Source organism: Lontra canadensis, unplaced genomic scaffold (assembly GCF_010015895.1).
Source record: "Lontra canadensis isolate GAN:19392208 unplaced genomic scaffold, GSC_riverotter_1.0 scaffold1, whole genome shotgun sequence".
Classification (NCBI taxonomy): domain Eukaryota; kingdom Metazoa; phylum Chordata; class Mammalia; order Carnivora; family Mustelidae; genus Lontra; species Lontra canadensis.
The window spans coordinates 109,256,086-109,282,011 of NW_022630995.1; the positions used below are offsets into that span (position 1 = coordinate 109,256,086).

The 25,926-nt window shown below is 36.6% G+C and overlaps 1 protein-coding gene across 1 annotated transcript; it reads right to left on the bottom strand.

Annotated features, from left to right (window-relative positions):
• Positions 1–2,172: 2,172 nt before the first annotated feature.
• Positions 2,173–3,556, bottom strand: PDHA2 (pyruvate dehydrogenase E1 subunit alpha 2). Its single transcript, XM_032873146.1, has one exon. It carries the CDS (start codon positions 3,473–3,475, stop codon positions 2,300–2,302), a length of 1,176 nt encoding a protein of 391 aa, XP_032729037.1. The 5' UTR covers positions 3,476–3,556; the 3' UTR covers positions 2,173–2,299.
• Positions 3,557–25,926: the final 22,370 nt, after the last annotated feature.

Genomic DNA, 25,926 nt, shown 5'->3' on the forward strand with positions numbered 1-25,926 from the left:
GTTACTAAATATACACACAAAAGCTTGGAATTTTTTTATATAGAAAACATTGTAAATTCCCTGCTTTAATGGAATTTGATAATGTATATTGTGACAAATGTACTGTATAATTTTAGTATAGCAAGATTGGATTTTTTTCCTGAAATGAATTATCTGTGTATCTTGGTTTTGTGATGGATGCATCTCTAACCAATTATTTGTAGCTTAATTTTTACTGGTATTAAAATAATCTATAATATAAGCAAACTTTAAAAATTTCTATATAGTATATAGAAAGAATTAGTTTTGAAGAGCTTATCTTCCACTTATAAGTTTATGGAAACAAATATGTTGAAATAAATAAAGAGTAGAAGAATGATTTGTCCTACTAAATATGTGATTATTTTGACGGTATTATGAAATACTTGTTTTTAATGGAAAGGATCGAATCAAGGTACCTCTGAACTGAAGCAGCATACACAAAACATATTGGCTGGTAATATTCTTGATTTATATACAACCAATACTCATCTCTGTTTTCTGAATTTAAAACGTTGAGGTTGTCTTGTTTAAACCTTTTGGGGGTAAGACATGGAGATTAAGCCTGCGCATGTGTGTACATATGTTCATATACTCAAGGTCTCTAAGCTTTGATTTTCTTGTAGAGTTCTTAGAAAGTATTTAGCTTTTATTTGTAGGAGTAGGTGTTGTACGATAAAAAAAAAAAGTTTTAACTTTTTTACAAATTGAGATATAATTGAAGTATAGGATGATATTAGTTTCAGGTATACAATAAATGATTGGATATATGTATATAGGAGAGACAAGATGGCGGGGAAGTAGAGGAGGTGCCGTTTCAACCTGTACCCTAAAGTGGATATATGTATATATTATGAAAGGATCACCACAATAAGTCTACTTAACACCTATCATGATGCATAGTTATTTTTTTTTCTTTGATGCATTTTAACTTTGAATAGCTGATTCTTTTGATGTTTTCTACAAACTATTTCTTAGATCACAGGCAGAGTCTGATATCTGATTTCAATAAGTCTATCTCAGAGAAAAAAGATACAGTGAACATCACATTCAATAGGACTTTTGGTCATTACTCAAATCAAACCAAGTAAAAATGTTTTCACAAAATCATATCTTGCTAATTGACATGGTACTGGATTATAGAGAAAAGCAAACCTGGATGATCCAAGTTAGATTTTCCTTTGAAAAAATGATCTGTGAATGTTCAGTTCTAGCCAAGGCAGCTTTTACTTTCAACTTTTTATTGAGTATATGTGCCACCAAAGCAAGCAGTGAACTTTTTAGTCATATCACTTCTTTGGCTTATCCCTTTTGATATCACCATACCTCTTCATTTCCCAGTCTGAAATTCACCAAGTTAGTTCTTTAAAATATGGAACACATGATGGTACAATGGATTGAAAAATAAGTAGCTTTAACTTGAAGGGTAAAGCAAAATGCGTTTTCCCTTAGATTGTTTTTTTTTTCTTTTGTATTGGTATGATAAAAATATTGCACTAAAGTACAACATGAAGAAATCTTCATCCCGCACCCCACCCAGTTGTATATCATGTTTCATTGGAAAATAGTCAGTGTTTGCTAGCTTCAGTATCAATATTGAATATGCGTGCATATGTGTCTACAGGCACACTATCATAGTAGGCCATAGCAGGCTAATTCAAGCAAACTATAGTAAATTGCATAGCAATACTGGGCCTGATAGCTGGTTGTGGCTTGAAACTCTGCCTCACGTAGGTTATCTTGCGTAAACAAACCAAAACCTAAGCCAGAGTCAATGCACTCAAATTGAGAAAATGAAACATAAGAATAAGCAATCACAAACAGGTAGTTAGGTTTTCTCAGCAACAGCTTAAGTTATAGCCAACAAAATAATTTCCTGGCTTTGCTTCCCTATAAAAATGCCTTCCCTAGCTCCTGTTGCCAGAGCACTCCTAATCATCTTTGGTTTGGCATTGCCTGATTCCAATCCATGCATGCTCAAACTCTTGAAAATTTTAATGTGCCTCAGTTTACCTTTTAGTAACAGTAAATGATTAACTGTTTAGTTCTTTTAACGCAATAATGTACAAGTGAAATATCCCTAGTAACTGAAAGTACATTTGTCAATGTTCTCTTTTCATCTCTTTTAATAACCTCTTAATGATCTCTACTTTAATAAAAGTTTACAGGACTCTTATTTAATGGGTTTTATTCCTGCTTAACAAAATTGGGCACGCAGTTTCCTAGAGTGGACCATGAATATTCCTTTGAAGGACTAAAAATAAATTTATAAAGTCTCCCTTTAAGGGAGAGACTTAAACTTGATCCACTGACTTGTACCACGAACTTCAAAAGGTGGATTATCGCAGTAGATGTGATGACCTAATTCCTCCAAAACTGGTTCAGGATCAGTTGTAGCAAAGTGGACTGCATCGTCAATTTCTTTCCTCACTTCCACATCAATTTCCTTGAATTCTTCAATAGTGGCAAGCTTACTGTCTACCATTCTATTTTTGAGAAGCATAATAGGATCACTCTTACTTCTTACATTCTGAATTTCTTGTCGTGTACGATAACTCACTCCAGGGTCACTCATGCTGTGTCCATGATAACGGTATGTCAGCAGCTCCATCACTATGGGCCCCTTTTCAGATCTGCAGTAGTCAGCTGCAAACCTAGTTGCCTCCCGAACACATAGAACATCCATTCCATCCACCCTTAGTCCAGGGATAAAATTTCCTCTCTTGTAGTAATCAGTGCTGGCTGCTGCTCTCTCGGCAGAGGTGCCCATTCCATAGAGGTTATTCTCACAGATGAAAACACAAGGTAATTTCCACAAAGCGGCCATATTGTAAGCTTCCGCTATCTGGCCCTGATTGGCAGCACCATCCCCGTAGAGAGTCAAACAGACCTCATTTTTGCCCTTATATTTACAGGCCAGGGCAATACCAGCTCCTAGGGGTCCCTGGGCGCCAACGATGCCGTTGCCCCCATAGAAGTTCTTTGTATACATATGCATAGATCCTCCTTTTCCTTTAGCACAGCCTCCCCTCCGTCCTGTCAGCTCTGCGAGAATTGATCGGACAGAAAGTCCACGAGTATAGCACAAGCCATGAGCCCTGTAGGATGTGATGACAGGATCCGTGGGATTTATCCCAGCCTCCAGGCCCACGCAACAAGCTTCCTGACCATCGCACAAGTGACAGAACCCACGAATAAACTTTTGTTTATACAGCTGATCTGCCTTCAATTCCATTCTGCGAATAGTCTGCATCATCCTGTAGTATTTAAGCCCATCCTCCCGGGTGAGCACTGTTGTGTCAGGGGGACCCTCTTCTAATCCATAAAGGTCACATTTCTTAATTTCAAATGTAGCATCTTTTGAAAAGTTACAGGACGCCACGAGCACTCTGCTAGCGGGCTTCTGGACGACCCCAGACCACACGCGGGAGACCGCGGCGGTGAGCATCTTCTTCATGGAGTGTGGACCAGGGTGGTGGCTGCGACTCTCAGCTGCCCAGACATCAAGCTGCGCACGTCCCCTCCGGAGCCCCCTTCTGAGCCAGAACGCTCTCGGCGACACAATGACCGCGCCGGTGACAGAGGCCACGTCACTCCAGGCCGAGTCACGGGGTGGCCAGCCCTGACGGATTGATTTTTACAGTGCCTTCCAACTGTAATTAAGAATAAGGTTGCTTCGTTTCCTGAAAGACTTGGTTGGACAACATCCCAATCCTAAGTAGTGCCATATTCATTGCTAAAACACAATACCCGGAGTCCCTTCTCCCCGCTAAATACTATAGCAATGGTCCTGACCCTGTAACAATGGAACAGAGGAGCAAAGGCAGTCCCCAAGGCACACAAAGGTTCTGACAGGTTAGGTAAAATATATTCTTAACAGTATTTGAAGTCTTTTAAATAGGACGCCTGCGTGGTTCAATTGGTTAAGCCTCTGTAAGGTCCTGGGATCCAGTCGGAATCTGCCTCTGGCTTCCTGCTCTGCGGGGAGTCTTCTCCTCCTCCTCCTCCTCCTCCCCACCCCCACTTATGTTCTCTCTTGCTCACTCTGCTCTCCCTCTCAAATAAATAAATCATTTTTAAAAAGTCTTTTTAAAAGTTTTTAGAATATGTATGAATATTTTATCCTAATCCATAATATACCATCTTTATTTTAAGGTAAAAATAAATTTATGCAAATTATTTGTAATTTACATATTTAACTTTTTCAAAGATTTTATTTATTTTGAGAGAGAGAGAGAGAGAGAGCACAGGCACAAGCGATGAGGAGGGACAGAGGGAGAGGGACAAGCAGGCTTCCCGCTAAGCACCCAGCCTGGGCTGGGACTTAATACCAGGACCCTGAGTTCATAACCTGAACCTAGACAGAAGCTTAACCCACTGAGCCACCCAGACGCCCCCATATTTAACTCTAAAAACACACACAAGTTTTATGGAAAAGCTGGTGCTCCAAAATAATGTGGCACATTTATTCTATGGCTTCTGGCACCTGTGTCACCTGTGGAGGGTCGAAGGAGGAGAAGCAGGTTTGATACATAAATCCCAGCTGGAGAATAACAGTCAAACCAATAAGTTTTGCTGACTACGGTAAGATTGGCGGCAGGGTTGAGATGCAGATTATGGTAACAATAAACAAGTAATTGATATGGCACTTTTCCTTGTTTTATAAGCCTGAATCCTTCCCATTTTTCCCCTATCTTCTAATTTACTTTTTTTTGTCTTTTCCTTGTAATGTCCTCAACAGGTTTCCATAGAAAATGTCAAGATGCAGGTGATTTGCATTTTGCTTTGCATTTTGCTAAATTGAGTGAGTTTTAGTCCAGGAAATTGAGAAGCATTTTCTTATAATACCTCTTTATAGTAAATATTGGAAAGTGTAACTTCTTATAAAGTGATCCACTAAACAAAATACAGTTTGCCCTGAAAGAGAGCAATAGCATTTGCTTAAGTCACTGGTAACAGTTCAATCACAGGACAAAAGAAATCCAAGGCCTATGGTTACAAAGATCACATATCATTTTCCTCTTTCCTGCTTTTGCTGGGAAGGTGATTTTTGTATCCCAATGAGCCACCCATATCCAGGGATCTGGCAATTTACCTCAACGCATCCTCTGTTTTATATTCACTGCCTATTTATAAATAAACATACAAATAAAATACAAAATCCCTGTTGGTAAATAAAAGCTTACCCAAATTTCCCTATGACATGTTCAAAGCAGCTGGCTTCTCTATGTCTGGTTGCAAGTGTTATTTTGAACACTTCTTTTGACATTCCGGCAGGAAGTCTAAAATAGCTTGTTAAAAAGTTACAATCTCTCTTAAAACTTGATCCCCGTCTCCTACCTTCCCAACCCAGCCATTATAATGGGCCTCATCTTTCCGTTCAACTTAAAATTCTGCTGTTGGAATTCATGGTCTTGCTGTGTTATTTGCTCTCTCTTTGATAGTTAGCCTCTCTCTGCTGTTCTCTTTCATTCCTGCAGGTATGGGGACATCTCCAGGGAGCATTATCTCCATGAGAATGAGAAAAATGACACTGCAGGATGGAACAGTAGTGTTAATGGGTCACTGAGTGACAGCTGAGCCTTCTCTCAGAGGTATTCGCCCAGCTAGCACTGCCAGGAACACAAGAGCTATACCATATAGTGTGCCAGTTTAATCTTGTCATATGTAGCCTGGGCTGCAAAGATAGAGCTCTCCTTAGAAACCCAGTGTGACAAAGCTAAACCTAACCATTGCCAAAGGAGAACATGCAAAGATGTTAATTGGAAAATACCTATGCTACAGGTCGCCACAGAAGATAGCCATTTATTTATTTATTTATTTATTTATTAGCAACAGGCTCTGGTTAAGATAATAAATAATAAAATGCGAAACTTCCCAGGGCCTCTTGGACATCATATATAGTTAACCAATATTAACCTAGCTTCAACTTAGAGATAGGCAGATGCAATCATATTTACAGAATATGATATCAAAGTATTTCTGCTAAACCGATTAATCCTGATGATGTTTTGTTGTTGTGGTTGTTGTTGTTCCTAAACTCATCCACATTTTTAAAATAAAAGTGGTATTTCCAGATAGCAGTGTAAAAATGTAAAACTCACGAAGGAGATCCTGAGCTGCTGAGTTTCCCGAACGCTCATCTGCCCCCGCCTAGATGGGATTCAGGCTACCCATGGACAACAGAACCCAGGGTGGTGTACTTTTCTTCCCATAACTTATTTTCCATCCCGTCATTGTTCAATACCTTGTTTATTACCAAATAGAACTAATAGTCATCTACACGCTCACCACTGAAATGCTGTTTGCAATTAAAATCCCCATAAATTCTAAGTTTTAATTAACACCAAATCTTAGTTTTAATCTATTTGAAATTAAAGGAAAACAGATTAGCACTTTTATAAGTCCAATGGTAGACTTTACATTTAATTAATAAAAAACCTAATAAAAGAGCAGTCAATGATTATGGTAGCAGTCATTCATATCAGGGTGACAGAATTTCACATTTCATATCTAATGGTTGATACTCCAGGGGGATTTCTGAATTTATCTTAAAAGTGTCACCCCATTGCATCAATAGCATATAAAATATTTTTTAATAAGTAACAAGAAATGTAAAAAAGGACAGTATATTTGAAGGATATTTAAATTCCTCCGGCATAATTGCTCTCTTTTGCCAAATGTTAAGTGAAGAAAACTGTTAAAAAGTGAATATGTTCTAGATAAATAATATCAGATTTCATGATATGATTAGTGACAATGTATTTTTTTTCATAGCTCTAAGATTTGGCAATTAAGAGTGATGAGTAAGAAGTTGGTTAAAAAATTGTTATATGTAACTCTGAGAAGAATTTTTCCCATTTGGACTATTACTTTATCTCCCTTGAATAAAAGGAAAAATGTCAGTACCATATATTCCACAAAATAATGACAATTAAGCAGTTCTTATTTAATGTTATAATAAGTGAAGTTATTTCAGATAGTACAGAGTCCTGGGCAACCAGTATTTTTTTTTTCTTCTCACCCAGAATGATAATTCTGAAGTATTGTTAAATAAAAATTCAGGACAAATCATGAAGAGAACTTTTGATTTAAAACAGGATGTAAAGTGAGAGTGCTCTTCATTCCATCCAGATAATAATGATGTGAAAAAAGGAAATACATTGTAGGTTAATTTTTAGTAGCATCTAAATCTTCTGAATCGTCATGCCCTCAGTACATAACCCCCTATCCTAAAAGTTTGGGATCAGGGTCTAGAAGATAATGACAAAAGGGATCACAACACAAAACTATAAAAGGAAACTTTTCAAACTCTTAACAAGCTTCCTATAATTAGAGCTGTAATTGAATATGGCCCAGTGAGATAAGAAATAAAAATTCATGTACAACCTGGTGTTAAGATTTAGTATGGCTTAATGTCTAACCAGTAAAGGATTAGAAAATGTGCCCAAAGTTGTGAACTCACTTCTGCTCAGTACCTTGAGTTGTTTTAAAAATCATAGTTCCCATTCAGAATAAAAATCATTGGTTCAGTATATATTTCTAAAAAATCAAATTAATTCAAGAAGGCCTAAAAGTTAGGTCTATCTGAATTTCCTCCAAAAAGTATTATTTGCACTTTCTGGAAAAGTGTTTTGTTCAGAAAACTTTAATAAAGCCAGAAGATTTTAATTCTCACATAATTAAAAACTTATGTCCCAATTTTTTTAACATTTAAATAGACAAAAATTTTCCCTAATAACCTTAATTTTAATAGCACTAAAGTATATATTAAGTGTGATAGTAAAAATAAACTCTGTATTCAAGAATGAAATGAGTGCTTCTCTCCTCTATATAGTTTTTTGTAATTTATTATCTCTTACTGTACCATTTTTCATGTTTTCTTTATAAATGACCTCCGACAACCCTTCCTCCCAACAACATTGCGTACACTATTACCTTTTTCTAATAGCAGTATGCAATAAGAAAATTAGCACACTTATTTCTTATCACGTTGCTCCTTTGAAGACTCACTGAACTGACTTTAGAGACAAAGGAATATTGGCAAAATTCCAGGGCACTGCTGCCCCCTAGAAGGAAGTTTGAGCAGCACATTTAACCATCACAGGCAAATCGTGAGAAAAAGAGCATTCTGAGGAAGAAGGCAAATCTCGCACCCCACTTTAACAACCTCTTGTTGGCCACATTATTGGTTTTCTTTGCCGGGTTCCTATCTAATCTTGGGCACAGTGCTGCCTATCACACCCCCAACTTAGATCCCAACAGATTCCATGGCTCTCTCTCAGGAGATCCCCATGTATAGGTACAGATGAACAAGCAAAATTTCCTTGGCAAAATAATACTTTTTTAAAAAGGTGAAATTTTAAGCTATCATACACATTAATTTGAGATTTAAGGCACTGTTGCAAATATCACCCAGGTAGGTGATAGCCTTGCATATCTTTGCTGGGGATACAAAGTTTGTTTATGTGATCCTCACAGAGACAAGTAAGAAAGACAGTTTCTACCATTCTCAATTTCTGTGTGAAGAAAGTGAGACACAGAGAGTTTAGGTGAAAGGGAAAAATTATAAAGCCAGTAAAAAAAAAGTGTAATATTCATTCCTCACTTAATCATCACATATAATAAAGTGCCCTTCTTATGTATGTTCCTTTTGTGTAGTAAGTTGTAGAAGTACAATAATGACATACAATTAGATTTCCCTCTACTTAATCCGGTTCGTATTAAAGTGTTGTGCTGTGAGCTTTCCCAGATTTTCTGGCACTGGGTATAGAAAAGGACACATCATCATTGAATGACAGAGGAAGCGACACATGAGCAGCTGTTAAAGAGGCAATAAAACTAATGTATTGCATTCCAGGCAATGGTTACAATGACAGTTTGTCTTTATTAGGATCAATGATGAACAAATTAAAAATAGAGTACTGTCAAACCACAACATTCAAAACAGAACACTCTAATTTTGTAAAGTTGTGTTGTCTTCTTTAATTTGGTAATACAGCAGAGCTGAAAAGGCACACTGGGAAATATGAAAATCAGGATCTCATAATTATGCAATACATTATGAATATGAATGCAGTTTCTCCAAGCAACCTAAGACAATGCTGTAGATGTTTTATGGAGCTTTCTATGCGTGAGAATCTTTCTGTTCCCACGGACCCACTGTGCATCTAGATTCTAAGATATTTCCATAGTACCCAACACTGTTAATCTAATAGGCCACCATGGGAGAATCCTCAGAGAAGTTTTTAAATAAGAAGCCCAATAAACATCATCCATATTGGTAAACCAAGATAGGGTACAAGAGGAAATTTTAAGCTCAAACATGTGAGGCACTCATCAAAAGCACCATATTCGGAAAGCAAGATTTTTGCAGGATTGTAGAGGAATTTAATAAGCTCCCATCAGGGCCACCAGCTGGCTATGCTGCCTGCAGTCTCTTAGGCCATGAACACCATATTGAAGTTTATGATGAGTCTCTCCAAAAACTCTTAATCTTTATCTGCCCTCATCTGGCCCTCTTCTCACTTCATTTTTCAATAAAATTATCATCTGTTTATAAGAATGCATTATGACTTTTAAAGGGATTTTCCATATTTTATATAATATTTCCATATAATATGGAAAATTTTATGGAATACATCATATCCCTATTGACCTGAGGAAAAGCAGACCCAAGGAGGTTAATAAGTCTGGTAAACACTGGGCATGTCCTCAGGTCATACAACTCGCTCATGGAGAGCCCATCTCACTTCCTGATCCAGTGTTTCTTGCCTGCACATACTATACCTCTCCCCCCAATGCAGCTGCCTGTCTTCTGGTGAAGTTTTGTATCTGTCAGAGAGCTTCCTTCCCACTCAACTCAGCAGAGGAGGAGTGCTTGTCTTATCTGGAAATCTAACTCCTCAGCCCTTTCCACAGAGCCTGCTGTTCCCTCAAAATGAGACATCCCTCTCACTGGTACTCCCCACCCTGCTGACCCCCACCAGAGAATCAGTAATTCTGTCTTCTCCTCTGGCCCTCTTTCATGCTCATATTTCCTCAACTCTGAAAGAAGATACCCGAATGGCCATTGCCTCTTTCAGATCTCATCCTAGAGCCTTCCTTTTATCTAGTCAAGCTCCACAAACATGCATCCCGTTTCCACAGTCTCCATTTACTTTCCTCTAATTGCTTCCATATGTTTCTACAATCTGTGTCATCAACAATGAACTGAAATTTCTCACATCAAGGACTTGGCTAAATTTAATGACAACTTCAGTATTATCATTCTCTGGAACTCTCCACCACATAACATAAATGTTTCTCCATGGATATTACTATACCATAACTTTAAGGGGAGGGAAAAAAAAAAAAGTCATGTTCCTATGCTACTTATACCCCAAACTTCATTTCCTGATATGTCAACCTTGACCCAAAAAAGTAAATGTGGGTCTAAAGTTTAATACTATGAGCTCTATTCTTGCCAGCTTAAATGATTACCCACAGAGTCTCATGTGATTTATTGGCTTAATTCTCACCAGTAGGGAACTGCCAACTATATTTTCAACATTAACTTCCCTTCATTCTCTCTAATCTACCAAGAAAAAAAGTATATTTTTAAAGCTCTGTAGTTATTTAAGCCTGAAAAACTCTAAAAAGGAAGCATTCTTGCCACTAACCCCTTTGAATAAAAATATCTTCCCTTCCTAATTTCTTCTTATCATTAGAAACCCATTTGGGTTTATAAACTCCACATATACTTTGATTTTAAAGTGATTTTAAAAATTCTATACTGCAAATGCAGAAAAGCACAAAGGCAAAATATTTAAATCACCCCAAAATAATTGCTGTTCAGTTTTAATGTATTTCCCTTTCTTTTTTATTTCTAATATAATTAGGATATGTTAAGCATTTTTATCTCTTGATATATTTCTTGATAATATAATTATTATCAAAATAATCAAAAAGTATTTAAAAGATAATTTCAATGGATACCAAAAAAACTGCCATTACATGGATGTGCCATAATTAAAATGTTTCCCTAAGACTGAACAGTTGTGTTATTACTGAGTTCATATGATGTTCTACGCACTATGCATAAGGGGGGTACTGCTTTTTAAAATTAATTTACAATGTTTTTAACACAAACAAATTTAATGTATTAAATATACCAGTCTCTTCTGTTATGGTTCCATTCTTGGCACACAGTGATGTGTTTATATACTATGAATAACTACTTACTGTTTTATTTTAATGGTTTTATACTTTGATATTTAGTCTTTGAGAAATCCAGAAATTACTGGATCCTGCAGAAAGGTGATATTATAACTCTATTTTGTCCATTCAGTTCTTCTATTGTCATGAACTGTGTACTCTGTACTTTTACTATTTTGGGATGCTAACTTTGTATCTATCTTTCTATATTTGTTTATCTACTTATATTTACCTATATAGATAGATCTATAGATATCTATATAGATAGCTACATATCTATATACAGATACCTCCATTAGCAAAAAATTTTGTTTCTAGGCTCTTTTGTTTTATTATCAGTTGATTCTTATGCTAAGCCTTCCCAGGTTTAATTATTAGAGCATAATAGAACTACATATTTGATAGACCAAGCCCTTTCTAATTACATTTTTTCCAAAATCGTTCTAGATTTTATAGCCTTCATACTCTTGCATATGAAAATCAGAGTAATTATACAAAATTTAAGAATAATTTATAATTAAGAAGTCCATTAAACATATAAGAAAAATTGGAGAGGATGCTGTTTTTACAATATTTAGTTTTGGCATCCAAAAACGTGCATCTCTCAACTTATTCTGAATTTGACACACTGACAATATGTCTTTCTTTGTGAATTCTATCCATTGCTTGTAAGTTCTTTCTCAGCTTAGGTGATGGAGATTTTAGTGGACAATTATTTATTGACCTCTTGTTATGTTCCAGACACTTTGCTAAGTGTATTTCAAGCAATAATTACTTAACTAGCATATCAATTCAGTAATAAATAAAATAAAATATCTCATTTTTACTTATAAGAAAACTAAAGTTTTAATAGTCAATGTTTTCAAGGTACCTGGGTGGCTCAGTTGGTTAAGTGTCTGCCTTTGCCTCAGGTCATGATCTCATAGTCTTGGGATCATCACAATGGGCTTCCTGCTCACAAGGAAGTCTGCTCCTCTCTTTCCCTCTGCCTCCCCACCCCAACTCATGCTTTCTCTCTCCCTCTCTCTCAAATAAATAAATGAAATCTTTAAAAAAAAAAAAAAAGTAGTAAATGTTTCCAGGAACCAAAAGTCAGAAAGTGATAGATACTGAGCTCAAATCTAGATTTTTCTAACTCCAAAGCTTCTAATATTTTGTCAATGATTATGCAAGCTCTGAAAGGATGATCTGTTGAGAACAAATGATCTGTTATAAAGGTAAACAAAAATGAATATGTTACACATGTCCCCAGCTGGGTCAAAAGAATGAAAGTCAGTCCTTTCATAGTTCAAGAAATAATTCTGCTAAAAGAAAGACTCTCGTCTCTTATTTACTCCATGAAATTGCCCTTTCTGTAAAATAATAATAATTTTAAAAAAGCAGAGCTAATAAATACTAGGGAGCAATGTAAGTGAAACAACAATTATTTACTTTTTAAAAGAAGACAGTGAGATTCTAAATGGTACTTTGCATTATACTCAATGTCATTTAAACTCAATCTTATTCGTTCCTGAAAGGTTACTACATTTATTGTTATTACTAAAAGTTGTTAAAAGATAATGAGTTAACAACAGGAAGTCCATTATGAATGAAGAGGAAGCATATATGATATATTTTTAAGGGAAATTGTGTTTACATTTGCTTCAGCAATTCAATATTGTTAACTTGTGGTTGAATCACAATACATAATTACCTCAAATCCTACATAACAGAAGATTTGAGGCCCAAAATGTGAAAATATAGATGGTTTTATGCCATTAACAATAATGTAAAACAATAGATAATAAGCAAAAATGAAGAAGATGGTAAAATAAGAGTAATTTGTAAATAAAAGGGAAGGATATCAACTGCTGAACATTAGGCGTCTTTCAGACATTGTCAGTATGCTCAGTCAGGGTCTTTGGTAAGTTATACACTGATTTTGGATTATGAATATGAAATTTTAGTAACCACAAATATCTTAATCAGGAGGTTAGTAGTAAATATTCCTTAATCACATGTAAAAAATGTGTCTTTCAAAATTTTTCATTCTACTATATAATAGAATAAAAGATTTGTATCTTTGGATCAATTCCCAGTCCATCAGAGGATCCCTCATGGCTTTTCAATGGGTAATTCAGTCATAATTTAAGCATCTTGGATGAGGGCTAGGGGCTTCAGTAAAGAAAAAGAAACACTGCATTTGGGGGCTATTCTATCATTGCTGATCTACCTGGGTGGTGGAGATGGAATAACAAAGTCTGGGTTAAGAAGTTCACTGCTTTTTCTCTCAAGCTAGCTTGGGAAGCAGTTCATGGGGGGAAAAGAAACAGAAAAGACGGGAGAGGAGGGAAGGGAAGGGAAGGGAAGGGAACTATATTAGGAAACACCAGAAGAGCTACAAAGTCTTCATTCTGAGCAGAATACCCTCTTATTTGCCTCCCAGTCATTACTGTTTGCTAAAAGATGGAATGTTTAATGACATGGACCATTAACATAAGCAGTTATCTGTGTCACTTAAGGCAAGAGAAGGAGTATATAACTAATGCAAACTAGAGTGACATGTAACATTACCATAAGACCTTACTTCTACTAATCTGCTCTCTTCAGTGGTTCTCAACTAGGGGTTTCAAGAGTTTTAGGTCTGGTTCTCAAGCCTTTGAACTCAGACTGAATTAATACACGCTTTCCTGGTTTTTCAGTTCTCAGATGGCAGACGGTGGGACTTCTCAGCCTCCATAACTATGTGAGACATTCCTATAATAAATCTCTTCATTTATGTATCTTGTCTACATCTATACCCATATCCAAATCTATACATGTATCCATACCTATATCTATGCATCCGTATCTCTATTCATAGCTATACCTGTATCTATATCATCTACCCTATTGGTTCTATTTGTCTGGAGAACCCTACTACCCTTGTACATAAAAACTTCCATTTCCTTCACTAGAAGGTCCATCAGGAACCCAGGTGTCTTCCAGTTCTCTGCTTCTTTGTCCCTAATCTTCATTTTTATACTCCCAGATGGCAGCTACATCTCCACCATCTCATCTGCTTTTCAGAGAGCAATATGGAGAGGGAACAAGACAAACAAAAGGAAAAAAAAAATAAATGAAGGGAATATGCCAAACATCTTCAAAGAAATTCTTCTTGAAATTACACATTTTTTCTGCTTTTATTTCATTGGCCATTAATTAATGACAAAGCCACATATAATGAAAGGTAAGAAAGCCAGGAAATATAGTCTTCCCATTATCATGAATAAAATAGTGAATACAATTCCTAAAGAAGAAGAAGAGAATGGATTTTGGTATAGGTAATTATCAGTTTGTCACAGAATAAATTAAATAAACACTAAAGGTTACCTGTTACCAGGGCTAAACTTTTATTCATCTCAAATGATGTCCAGTCACCTATCTCATGCACCTTATCAGATATTTTGCAATGAAATTGAAAGAAAGCAATGAGAAACTCTGATAATAAAAACTGAAATACATACTATGATAAAGCGAAAAACCTTTCCCTGGATTGTGCCCAAAAATACAGAAGCACTTCAAGAGCATCTAAGAAAGGGAGAGTAAGTCCAGAAAATTGTTTGGGTATAGTCTCATCAGAATACTAGCTAGTAACTTCTACAGGACTCAAGACCTGTAAACTTGAACTAAATTAGGAGCAACCTCTAGCTAGAGCTGAACTTCAGCATGGCACATGTGATCTCTGGGGTGAGTGGGTTAGTGGGGTCTCCCACATCTACTACATCCTTTCTGAGAGAATTGTTCTTGAGGTTTCAAAGTGGTACAAGGCACAGTCACTGAGCCTTACTTTTTTTTTGCTTGTCTCTCAAAGTTAATATCTTCTAAAATCATTTAGTGTCCATCTCCTTTCAAAGTTGAGTCCCTAGAACTTTGTGTAGCATTCATGGTGAGGTCTGTCTAATGATACAGTCATCACCATTTCTTGTGAATCAGCAATTTAGCACAATGCCCAGTTGCTGCTGCCACTGATTCTCTTTCTGAACTAAAGCTGCTGTTGACACTCTGGACCTCTGGGGCTGGGGAGAGCAGTTCCACAGGCTCATACTCTTGTTGGTTTTGCCATCTCTCCACTTTTGACCTTCATAAAGTTTGGGGGAATGTTCTATTAGAACACAGGCAAAGCCTGCTGGCCAAGTTGTAATTGCCAAATCGTTTTGAACCACATCCAGGAATTATTTGAACATTTTCCATTTTTCATGCAATGGATTAAGTGACTTGAAATTAATAAATGTTCCTCTAGATTTTCTTTCCTGGTCTTAAATAGGAATACAATGTTGGGCAGCTGACCTAATGCTACTTACCTAGGCCTGTCTCTAATAAATTAACCCTGAAGAGCTCTTTGGCACACAAAGAGCCCAGTTACCTTTGACATTAAAATTAGAAAGCATAGCTCTTTCCTTGGGGGTTTAAGAGACCTGTGACTGAACAGACTCACTTTCCAATAAATTTGGCTTTTCCTCACTTGTGCCTGCTCAAGAAAAGCTCTGCATGTAACAGCTTGAAGCCCGAAGTCCTTTACATTATGAAGAGATAGCTGTTTTACGGAGGCTCATGCTTTGCCGACTTTCTAAGTTGTGCTAGGGTCTGTGCCTTTGCTGAGCTCCACGTGACCTGAGTTCTACTAGCCAGGCTGTGTGTGCCTGCCCTTTGGCCAGTCCCCAAGGATCCTTTTGCAAGATCATGTGGCTGACTGACCACATCTTATCCAGGCTGCAGCAGTTGAAATCTAACTGCACGACTGAAACAATCCAAATCAAAACACTGTTTGTTCATCCCCAAAGCTATACCCGCAACAGGAGCCCGATATTTACATTTGCTTATATTTTCCTCCCTAAGTGTTGATCACTCTGTCTTCTTTCTTAATAAGTAGTCTGGGCCTAAAAATGAAATGATGGGTTTTCATCGGGAGATTAACAAATTAAGAATTTGAAAAGGATACCAGATGGAGGCCGAATGTCATTGTTTTTATATTAAATGTAGAAGATGTAGTTTAGTGAGAAAAGTAAATGGTCTTGTTGACTGTGCTCTACCATTAGGCAGACTTAGCCGCCAAGACACAAGCAACACTGTGAATTTTCCCACAAGAAAAAGCAGAATTGTGGGCAGCTCATTCCCAAGGGAGGAAATAAACCAAACAGGATCCCTGAGTTATATTTTCCAAACTTCCAAATCTAATGAGTCTTTCCCTTCCTGTGAGGTGGAAAGAATCAAGGAGCATTCCAAATGCTGAATGATAAGTCTAGAAGAACACATCAGGAATAAAGATCCTTGACGCTTGCCTAATAATTTTTTGGGCCTGGCAGTCAATAATTAATACAATTATTTATTTAAAATGTTGATAAATGTAGAGATCAGTAATATAATAGAAATTTTAAAAAACTTGATCTACTCTCTAGGTCTGTATTTCTCAATGGGAACATTACTTGCATTTTGAGAGGAGCAATATTTCAAGGTACAAAATGGAACTCACTCTGTGGATCCTTTAACATCCTAGTCCCGACCACTAAAAGGCAGCCCCCCACTCAGTCTGGCAATCACCATTACACTAAAAAATGCTTCTACATGTTCTTAAATAGCTTCTAAGTGGTGACATCTCCCCCATTTGCTAATTACTGCTTCAGGTGTTCCAGAATTCTTAGAGGAGAAAAACTCCACTCTGAAATATGAGTGAAAGTTGGATTCCTGGAGATGGGAAGATAATTGTTTTCCAAGCAGAGGAAATAGCATGTCACATGGCCCCAAGGCCAGGAGCAGCACGATATATCAAAGAACTCAAAGAACACCTTCAAGTTTGGAGTCCAGAAAGTGGGGGAAGTGTTGGCAGAGGAGGCTGGTGATGCATGCAGGGACCCAAGTCAGCTTAGTGCAAAACTCTATAGTAGTTTAATAAGGAAATAACATGTTGAGATTGTTGTTTTAAAGTCAATCATTTTATTGCAAGACTATGATCCATAATCAGCTAATTTTCAGCTTCTACTCATTGTTTGCACTAACCAGAGCACTTTTCTAATTCCCATGGCTTTTGTCTTTTATGTATATGTATGGATTTTTGCTTATGTGCTTGTTTTGGGAGTTGGTTTTTGTTTGTTTGTTTGTTTGTTTTTTCAAATAGAATAAAAGCATTTAAATAAGGGAAAACAAAGCATCTTGTAATTACCCATGCTTCACTCCTCATTGATTTCCACACCATGTTATTGCATATAAGATGAAAATAAATTCAGTTCTTCCCTACCACACATACTGCACAAGAGCCTCACTCTCACATTGCTTAGTCTTTAAAACTTCAGGAAAGAAAGCTTCATAGATCTGCTGATGAAGGTGTTCAGTTAATTAACAAATAAAGTAATAAAGACTTATTTTAATTGTCCACACTCCCACCCTGAGGACAGGTTCTTTTTTATAAAAGAACACAAGTGCTGACAAAAGGGAGAAAAATCATAAAAAATATAATTACTCCAAAAAAATGTGAAGAAATAGACTGGATATTGCACATTCCTTCCTTAAAACATTTAATGATGGAAAATCCATTTTATTTTTAAGACAAGAGATGGTGATTAGCCAAGTAACAATATACACCTTTATAAAACGAATATAGAAAAGTCCTAGTTAATGCCACTAATAGAATGAAGTCATTATGTTCAATGGGGAGACTATAATTTCAGTATATCTGGTATACCACAGAAAGCTCAAGGTTAATTTTTTCTCCTCCATTTAACTAAATCCATTCTAATTGTCTGTAATATTCCTCTCAGAGTTTCAGAATTCATCCTTTTAAGTGATTAGATAGAATAAAGAAATTTCCCAAAGCATATAAAACTATTTTCAAATAAATACCAGACAGGGCCTTAAGTATTCATTATATCAGTTTCTAGAAAACCAAACATATAATTTTGCAGTAAATTTAGGACTAGACTTAACATAAGATATTTTAATTCCTAACATATGCTTTCTCCATAGCAATTACATAGCACATAGAAACTTTACAAACCATGTATTTTGAAATTTTTATTTCTAGATAGTTTCTAAATTACAAAGGAAATACCTAAGACTGCTTCATGCTAACGAGATTTTTCAAACAAGCAGCAAATGAGACCCATAAAGAATATAAACAATAATTGTTTTATCTAAGGAATGCTTCAATTCGTTTCCATGATTTGCCTTCCTGAGAATGAAATAAGGTGAGTGAAGTTAAGGACTTGATTTTAGACCTGCTAAGTTTGAAATGTTGTAAAGCAGTTAGACTGTTCAGTGGGGTATCATGTCTCAGGAGAAAGATTTGAGCTGGAAATATCGATGTGAGTTGTAATATCATGGGCATGACAATGAGCTAAACTGGAAATATACATGAGATTAATTGCATGGGCAATGAGGCTATAGGGAAAATGACGTCGCTTATTAAAAGTGTATGCCAGGGATGCCTGGGTGGCTCAGTGGGTTAAGCCTCTGCCTTCAGCTCAGGTCATGATACCAGGGTCCTGGGATTGAGCCCCAAACCCCACATCGGGCTCTCTGCTCAGCACAGAGCCTGCTTCCCTCTCTCTCTCTGCCTGCCTCTCTGCCTACTGGTGATCTCTGTCAAATAAATACATGAAATATTTTTTTTTAAGTGTATGCTATAAGAAAAGGAAGAAAGTTGAGGCTAGATATCTGGGATAACTAATATTAAACAGACAGGAAAGGTAAGGGAATCCTGCAGAGAAGATAAACATAAACAAAATGCAAAACATGAAGGGGGAAAACAGCAGGATAATATGTTGCTTTGCTTTACTAGGTAAAGAGACTATCGCTAAGGAGGACAAAGATGACCACAGTCACATGCTATAGGGAGAACAGGCAGGACAGGGTCGATTTTTTTTTAAAGGAGAATCTTGTATTTACAACTAAAGTTATCATTCCAGGAGCCAGCAATCTTGTTTTTGCATTTTTTTTTATTCTACAGAATACCTAGTATATTATATATGTACTTAAAAGCATAAGTGTAATACAATCTGTATCTTTCCAAGGCAAATTTTTAACACTTTAATTAATAATATATATTTACATATATAGTTATATAAGGCATAAATACATTAATTTTTTTCTGACCCTTAAATCTGAAAATTATGTATTTGTATATACTTTAAAAGATAATATTATAGACTATATGTGTATGTATATTTGTTCTGACCCTTAAACATGGAAAAAAAAATATATGTATATAGATATATTTATATTTATGACAGAGCCGGCTAGTTACAGTTATCTCTATAATAATAACAAGCTTTCTTGTTAGTCACAGGTATCCTCATTAGTATACTGAGGAGGATTTGTCATATTTACTCCTTATATTCATATAATTCCAGCTAAAACTTCACTAGCATTTTTTTAATTCTATTTTTTATAAACATATAATATATTTTTATCCCCAGGGGTACAGGTCTGTGAATCGCCAGGTTTACACACTTCACAGCACTCACCATAGCACATACCCCTTCACTAGCATCTTTAAACTAAGTGCTAGTATTACGTTTATGTAATCTGTAAACTTGCAGGGATTATTCCTGTCGGTAACTATTGTTAACAGGATTGAAAGTGACTGTCTCCCTTTCAGATTTATTTTTTCTCAACAGTGCTGCTCTTGATTAGGGTGAAGGACATTCAGGAAACATTTCAAGTCAGAGGTTGCAATCAGGTTTTGTAGTCTCAAACACTCAGAGGGGCTATTTATGAGAGCAAAACTAGTGGGTGGTTAATGCTTGGATTAGAGTAGTGTACCAGGAGCTTATGTCTAGCCGAAGAAGGTGCTTCTCAGCTGCAGGCAACATTTGTTTTCCCCATGCTAGGTTTTAAAAATGATGCATATGGAATACAGTCCTTACGGTCACCATGGAGAACAGGATTATGTCTTTGGGGGAATAATTCATATTTATACACAACATCAAGTATTAGACATGCTGTTTTGTCTTTAGTACCATCTTCTACCTTTTGTACTTATGGTAGGCTTGATTTTCCACATGGATTGTGGCACTTGGTATTTTAATTCAGTAAAGCCTTTCTTCATTCTGTTCTAACATGAGCAAAGTTTGACTGTGTAATTGCGGGGTTCCATTTTATTTTCATTGTTTAGATTACCACTTCATTTTAATTGTGTATCTTCAGAAAGAATTATAGGAAAAAGTCTGTGATGGTTATAATTATAGTGGCACTTAGGTTAAATAGTGGAGAACATAGTTTCCAAGTCTAAAGGCACATTCAGTTCTCTAAGAACGGCAGATTCAGAGTATTGAGTTGAAATGGGTGTTGCGCTGTGTGATTTGTTGTTCCTGTATGTTTGCTCAACATTTTAACAAGGATCAAATAAGCTTTATCACTGAAAGAAACTTTTTTGAAAATATAAGCTTAAACATTTTAATATGGAAAGCTGGAATCTGGAATATAGGTAATCTCTAAGAGAATACTCATGTCTGACTTCAAAATGTCTGGTACTTATCAGGAGTTCATTCCTGTAAAGTGTCCCTCAGCTGCCTGGTAAAGAATAAAGGGGGAAAAAAAAAAAAAAAAAAAAGCTCTTGTCTATATTCTTCAGTCTGTTGCCGACTCTAATGGGAGAAAGGTCTCATTCTGAGTTCCCAAAATGGATGTGGAATTGTCTGCTAGGAATGTGAAATGTTGCGAGAAGGATTCTTGTTCTACCATCAAGCTCCTTTTCTGGATTGGAGTTAAAACTGAGAAGCTGCGCTTCATCAGAAAAAATGGTGCTTTTAGGGATTTATTTCCCCCAGGGCATTTCGAAGTTCAGTGTTAAAGAACTCGGTTTGGGATTTGTGTGGACTGAGGTTCTCTTCCATACTTTCCTTTATGAAATATAGGAAACATGTCCTTGGGTCCCTCCTACTATTTTTTTTTTACACTTTCCTGTGATATGCCCTGTCTCTTCCTGCTTTTCCATGACCTGCTTAACTCTAGGTATTAGAAAACTCCATTCACTCAATCTGTTTCAACTTCACCCTCTGTCCTTCTCAATTTTCGAAAATTATATTTATGCTTGGGCACTAGAGTAATCTCACAAGCCCAGGCTGCTCCAAACCCCTCAATCGTCAGCCTTTTCTTATGCACTGCCTCTTCTTCCATCCTCTGGATCATGAGGACTTGGCCAGAGAAGTGTGTTTCTTCCCATTTACTTATTTGTATTTCAAGTCACCTGCTGGGATAAGAACCTTCCTATGAAGATTAGGTTTAGGCTTTGTGCTATCCTTTTCATAACCTACCTACTGCCCCACTTTTTCTATAGGGATTATTTTTTGAACCCATAGTCAAGGCCTCCAAGTGTGTTTGACCAAGAATAAACTTCCTGGGATGAAAAAGAAAAAAAAAAAAAAAAAAGAATGTACCTGCTGCTTGATGCTTAATTAAGTGTGAGATACTCTTGTTCCAGGATCTGCATCACAAAGTTCCACCCTCCACCTCTTGCCACCCTCCAGATTAGATACCATAGTTAATGACATAGCCTGGGTAATTTCCGGTCTGCTCTGCCTTACCAGCCATTATTTGGATTGCTAACACCCTCACCCCTATGCCAGCGCTACAGGTAGTGTAGACCCTTTGCCACTGACCCACATGTGTTCCTAGTTAATTTTATGCATGTCTTCTCCTGAAAGTATACTACACTATTGGCTAAGGATTCACTGACCATGTCCTTGTCAGCAACCTGAGTTTTTAATAAGAGATGAGAGACTAGCTAAAAGAGCAGAGTAACAGAACACATGAATAAGGGTTCTCCATCAATAGCCAGAAGTTGAAACTTCTGAAATATACATAATTTCAACTCCAGAGCTGGTCAGTGTTACATTAGAATAAATTTCATATATATATATATACATATATATAATATATAATAAATATATATAATGAATAAATGCATATTGCATATAAATAAATATGTGTATATATACATATATACACACACATATGTTTATTTATTTGTATCCTTTATATAAATATATAAACTCCCAGAGGGTTCCTTGGAATCTCCTTCTGTCACTAATCTGAAGTCGTTCACTTCTTCACATGCCTCATACACATACTGCTGTTGTTTTTCTCCTATCACAAAGCTCAGCTGTCCAAACACTGGACATGATAAAGCCTAGAATCTTCTTTAGAGGGTTTGTCTTTTATAAATAAGTATGTGTGCATAGAAAAGGACTGGCCAGCTTAGCTGATTGCAACCTTAGCTACTAAATTCTATTCAGGTATGTTCCATTTCATATGGCAGCATGTTTACAAATGCAATGGTGAACAGAACTGAAGGGAACCCTGCTTTATCTAGTAGAGAAAATATAAATAAAACAATGATAATATATGACTTAGAAATATCTATGTGTATATCCCCACCTGCATTTATATATCTCTACACCTATTTATATCTCTCTACTATATTTGTGTATCTGTATATATCTTCCTATACAGATATAAATTTAGGTTTCAGAAATTCCTAGAGGAATATGGAGCTCCTGCTCATTATTAGAAATAACGGTCTACCAGTCAATGATCCCAGCCAAACTCACAGAGTCCAGAGGATGGAATAAAGTAATTAGTTACTGATCCCAGTGGGTTATTAGTGTCTGGACTAAAGCCAACTTGAATGGGATCCTGAAAGCACTTTCTCCCTTGGTCTCCGTTTGCCTTCCTTTAACTACTCCTCTACTCTGGCCTCTGTGTCATAATTCCAGCACACTGCAGTCCTTTGAATCAAGGCTAAAATGATAAAGTTATGGTTCTAATCTAGTATAGCATAATGAATTCCTACATTCTTTAGATTGAAACAAATGCAAGAAAACTAATAAACCACCCCCTAAAAAACAAACGAACAAACAAAAACTCAACAAAAACAAGTTTCTCCTAAGTTCTTATTTATCACCTACTTCATACAGCATCACATCAACAATCTTTGTTCTAAAAGACCCCCCTTAGTGGATGCAGGGGAGAGGAGATGCAAAAAGAGTGAATTGGACAAAGGACTCTGTCTTGTTCATTTATGCTCTCTCTCTCTCTCTCTCTGTCTCTGTATCTCTCATCACTCTATCACTTTCTTTTTCTGTGTTTGTGTATGTAAACAATACATTGAATTAGCATGAAACATGGGTTCCAGTAAAATTGTATTTCTTTTTTTGTTTTCCAGTTTCCTTTTATATTCAGTGGTGGTAATCTTCCCCTACATTCTGATGACAATTCCAACATGTCAAATTACATTTCTGGGCACTTGCAGAGCATGCTCTAGTGGTAATTCAAGAACAGTGTCTCAATTTGGAAATTAATATGTCCATTTCAAGACATGGATCAAAAATCCAACTTTAGTTTATCATTAATCTTCTCTCCAAGCTCTCTGTTAGCCAATATCATGCCTGTGAAAATTAGAAAAAGGTGCCCCTTTCTTTGAGCACACAGGAGAAGGCTGGACAGATAGAACACTGGTGGAATTTCAGCCCCATCTCACCTGTTCAGTGGATTCAGAATACGCTAAGATCAATGCTGAGGGTATAACTTCTATGATCATATAATCACAATTCATCCCTGCTCCTGTCCCACAGTGAGAAGATAAGGCACGGTTCTTTTGCTAGACCCTCTCTTCCTTGTTTCCTCTCCCCTCAACGAACTAGCAGCTGCTAACCCAAAATCATAAATGTGAAGGAAGGAGAAGAATAAAGGTGAAAACAGTTCTTATTTAACAGGATAACTCTGCACTCTGACTACACTGATGGCTAAAAGCTGACTCAGTTTTATAAGGTACATTCAAGGGATGTTAACAGGTTTTGTCTTGAGCCCCTTCTAAAGTTTCTTCAATCTTGGCAATGTCCTCTCAACACGTTTTTTCTTCCTGGTGGCTCACAGTTGTGCCCTGGACATACCAATGCATTTCTTGCTCAGAGAAACTGTAGGACTTCAGACCAGCAGATCCCATTAAAATGGTACTATCTTCACTTAGCCACCGACAGTTTTTTCTTGTCCCATTAATTTCGAGAGCAAAAGTCAGATCCCAATCCAACTGTCACAGATACGATTCAGGCTTCAAACTTTTGTGCCTCCCAAGTTCAAGGAATATATTTCAAGGTTCTCCAGTGTCCTGTCTTGAAGCTCTTTAATTAGGATTAACACTAGAAAGTTGCTATACCTCTACCTCCTCCTCTAAAACTGTGTGAGATCAAGTAAGAAAGCATAGAATACAACTGCTGTCTCCAATAAAACCCTTCACTGATCACAGAATCATCCTTCCATAAGAACAATCTTTTAGATTCTTCTATAGGATACATGACACAGAAGTATGAAGCAGATTCTAGCTAATGCCTTTGAGGTGCTGTACAAGTCACTTTGTTTGAATTGGTCTCTTAAATTGGCACTGTGTTCAAAAATCAGGCATAAAAATCTCATACATAAATACTGTTGAACATAGTCAGCATGTGTATCCATTAGGAAAGAGTTAAAAAAATAATCCTCAAATTTCAGTGGCTTAAAGAAACCTTACTCCTGTTTTAGGATCATTGGCTGGGGCTTTACTCTGCATTGCCATTGTCTTCACTCTGTGAGCTGACAATTCAACCATTATCTAGAACACTGACAGCTTCAGTGGCAGAGGGAACTAGGAAAGTAGCACAGCACCCACGAGTCTCACGTATCTGACCAAAAAAAAAAAAAAAAGAAGAAGAAGAAGAAGAAGAAGAAGTTATAAAGAAGTACTGCATGTACTTAAATTTATCAGGTAGAGAAGCATAATTCTCTTGCAGGGAGAATATTAAATGTTTGTGCATACCTAATTATACACTCTATCACGCCACATTAGCCACTCCTGTCTTGGAGGGAAAGTAGAAGGAAGGTATCAAATGATCTAGTCACTGGTTACTTAAGAGATTGAATGTCAAATGTCAAATATGAATGAGGAAAGAAAACTCCATTTGCCAGTACTGACTTGGGCCTTACCTATTTGATAGAGTGGACATTCTCGGTTCTTTTGCAAAATCTTCCTTGTTTCATATATTGTATATATACTTCCTTCAGTGGTTAGCACCTTCAGTACATAATGAGATGAGGAAAGAACATACAGGCTAGGACATAAAAATATGTAAATATAAAATGATATATAAAAATACAAGTACATAAAACACCTATTATGTGTTTAGTCATGGTCATAGTCACTTCACATTGCTAATAGAGTTAATTTTTCTGTGAAGTAGTAATTATCATCCCTGTTTACATATGAGGAAACTAAGGTTTAGAGAGATTAGCTACTTGCTAAAGAGCAGCTGCTCGGTTATGGACAGAGCCAAGATTCAAACCCAGTTCTTAATCCAAAGCCTTTTGTCCCTCCATTAGATGATTCATGATTGTTTATCTGGGACATGCTTTCTTTTTCACTATTCTAATATTGTTCCTAGAGGATTCCCGATAAGAAGTCAGTAAGTCAACTTAAATACAGCAGGGGAATTTTTGTTTTAGTGGGAGTGGTTGTTTTGGTTTTTTTGGGTTTTTTTTGTTTTTGTTTTTGTTTTTGTTTTTATTTTATTTATTTCTCTGACAGAGACAGATCACAAGTAGGCAGAGAGGCAGGCGGAGAGAGGAGAAAGCAGGCTCCCCGCCGAGCAGAGAGCCCGATGCGGTACTCGATCCCAGGACCCCGAGATCATGACCTGAGCCGAAAGCAGAGGCTTTAAACCACTGAGC